The sequence below is a fragment of the Crocodylus porosus genome, unplaced genomic scaffold (assembly GCF_001723895.1).
Source record: "Crocodylus porosus isolate Cpor-Errol unplaced genomic scaffold, CroPor_comp1, whole genome shotgun sequence".
NCBI classification, from domain to species: Eukaryota; Metazoa; Chordata; order Crocodylia; family Crocodylidae; genus Crocodylus; species Crocodylus porosus.
Window position 1 is genome coordinate 52,284,484 of NW_017728909.1, and position 2,881 is coordinate 52,287,364.

At 34.5% G+C, this 2,881-nt stretch overlaps 1 protein-coding gene across 2 annotated transcripts in view; it reads left to right on the forward strand.

Annotated features, from left to right (window-relative positions):
* The window catches only part of ZFYVE16 (zinc finger FYVE-type containing 16), a 38,976-nt gene that overhangs the window by 31,803 nt on the left and 4,292 nt on the right, over positions 1-2,881 (forward strand). Inside the window, exons 13-15 of one of the 2 annotated variants that reach the window (XM_019532298.1) lie at positions 683-763; positions 1,393-1,555; positions 2,520-2,625. In XM_019532298.1, the coding sequence (XP_019387843.1) occupies positions 683-763; positions 1,393-1,555; positions 2,520-2,625 (350 nt within the window). The remainder of the gene's footprint in view (positions 1-682; positions 764-1,392; positions 1,556-2,519; positions 2,626-2,881) is intronic. The other variant, XM_019532300.1, reaches the window with a different exon arrangement.

Sequence of the window (2,881 nt, forward strand, 5' to 3'; positions counted from 1 at the left end):
AAATAAAAAACTTCCCTTTTATTTATTTTTTAGACTTTAGATATTAAATGTGTAGCAGTTTCTCTTGTGGCAAACGTAACTGTGCAGAAATTATTAATCTGAGTAACATTATGATATTTAGAACATCTTCAAAACACTATATAAACATTAGGTATTCCTGCATTTGTACAGTCCTGCCAATGATCTGTAGTGATGGAGGCAGGAACTGATGATGAAGTAAATGAGTGTTTCTGCAGATTTTAATGCTATTTAAAAAGTAATTTTTCTTAAAAATAAAGAAATAAAATTACCTACTAAAACAATGTTCCTGAATCCTAAACCAAGTGTAAAAGTCTAACTTATAAGTAAAAAAAAATTGGCACCGGGTTGTTATAGTCTTCAGACATCTCTTTGGCAATGATGTCTTTTCAGTTGCCTATGTATTGTGCAACTGCCTGCATTCTGTAGGTATGCTGCACTAACTTGGCAAAGTTAGTGTATTTCTGTAGATCTGATTTCAGATGCTGAATTCCTTTGACTGTAAATTCTTATGACCTTCAGTATTACTTCCTGCAACTAAGGGAATTTTCATGAGTATTTTTGACATACCATAATGCTTGATATAATGCAAATACATTTTCAAAAACAATGTTAATAAGAATGAACAATATGTATGTATATGTTTACTTTCTTTTTTTTTAAGTTACAGGTGCAAGTTTTGTAGTGTTTAATGGGGCCCTAAAATCATCCTCAGGATTTCTTGCTAAATCCAGTATAGTTGAAGGTATGGATTGCTATATGATTCCTTGTTAAGAGGGAAACAATCACTGTTAAATGTTTTTATAAGGATTTGTCTGATTGTTAATTAAACACTACAAGGTGAGCATGTCGTCTTCTGAAATTCACTTTTGAATGAATCGTTGTATAAGCAAACAAGCTGAAACACTTTCCTGTTTTAGGTCACCTCTTACTTTATGGGTTTTTCACGCCTTTTCAGTTAAACCCCTCCAGTTTGTAGGTACTTCAAAATGAAAGACGTGGAGAACTTAATTTGCTTATTTCCTGTGTTTAAACCTTGCTTTTATGTGACCTTTCATGCCTGACTGAGCTTTAATTTCAGGAAACACAATCTTTGAGCATGTGATACTAATTAGAATGAATGTCCCTCAGTTTTTCCACGTTCATCCAAAACGCTTTTAGAATTGTTTAATTTTTTTTAAGCATTTTAAATATGACCAGGATAAAAGGCTGTATGTATTTTATTCAGCAGCTTGTCTAATTTGCTTTCCTTGAGCAATTTAAAATCAGAGTATGTATTGCAGTATTTTTACTAGCTGAGGGTTTATTAAAGTGCTCTTCCCTCTTTGCTGAATGTGGAAGTGGAAATTATTTATACTTTTATTTTTGTTTTAGATGGACTAATGGTACAAATAACTGCAGAGACAATGGAAGGCCTGCGTCAGGCTTTGAGAGACAAGAAGGATTTCAAAATTACCTGTGGCAAACTGGATGCAGGAGACCTAAGAGAATATGTAGATGTTTGCTGGGTAGAAAGTGAAGAAAAAGTAAACGAGGGGTATGAATATTTGTTAGACTGTCTGTGTGTGGTCAACAGAGCTTCCTGTGGTTTTCCTGTTGACCTTGAAAATAAAGCTGAAGATTGAAAGAATGGAATATAAATCAGTATCTGGCTATTTAAAGTTGCCAAAAAGGAGAATAAAAACTGCCCGTTTGCCTCTAGATGTCACTGAGAGAACATTGTTTTTTGGGGGTTTTTAAAGCTTGTAGTGATCTTAAAGAATAGTACTTCTCTATACTGGTCTTTTTCCCTCATATTATACTCCTAGCATCAAAGCCACAATTTGCATACCCAGGAAAGACTGGATTGATTCCTTTATAGAGCTCAGCAACGTTATTTATAAGTTAGAAGAGCTGTGCTGTTTTTTTTTCAGTGCAACTTTCCATGGTTGTGAAGGTCAGAAGTCAACCAGTGTTGAAAGCCAGAATTAGCTTAAGAACCAATATTTTGATGGCTTAAATAGTCCTGATTATGAATAAATCATGGTGCATGTTCAAAACTTTTTGCCGTAATCTCATGGTTTTCAGACTGAACTTGACTTGATGTGCTCTACCTAATGGTTTATAGGACCAGTATGAATGAACAAAGAGTACCACATGGAGGTGGCCTACCAGGACTCTTTAGAAGTTTGCAAGAGAATCTAAAGGCCTAGTTTCCAAATTAGCCTTTTGTCTGTTAGGTATGTTTTAGAATACGAGTATGTATCTGGAGCAGAATTAGATTTGAGCATTTATACTGGATGGAAACTCTGCATTTTGTATCCCAAGCATCTATATATCTTAGCTTCTTTTCTCTATGTTTTGATATTTATGGTGAGTCTCTAATAGTGAAGAAGTTAAAGCTAACTTTAAGAATTAGCCAGCAGTTCAAGTAAGGTTTTTTTCAAGCTGAACGGATGATCTTTTCATATGAAAGAACACAATGGAGTTGTTAACAACCTCTTATACGCCTTATTCCATAGAGTTATCAGCCCCGTGGATGGAAAATCAATGGAAGGAATTTGGAGTGAAAAACTACTACAAGGAAGAGACTTTGAAACAGAAGGAAAAGTTATAAAGTGTACTGAAGTAAGTAAAAACTTATGTTGTATTAAAATGTTATGTTTTCTTATATCACCTTAAAAATGATTCTGGTTAAAAGAGAAAACTACCAGTGAAGCAATCTCAATTTGTCATGAAGCTTTAGAAATGTGCCAGTTGCTATTCTGTGGTGCTTGCTTAAAGGAAGTATGTACATTTCATAGTTTCATAGTTTCATAGTAGCTAGAGTCGGAAGGGACCTAGGTAGATCATCTAGTCCGACCCCCTGCCTTGGCAGGAAAGA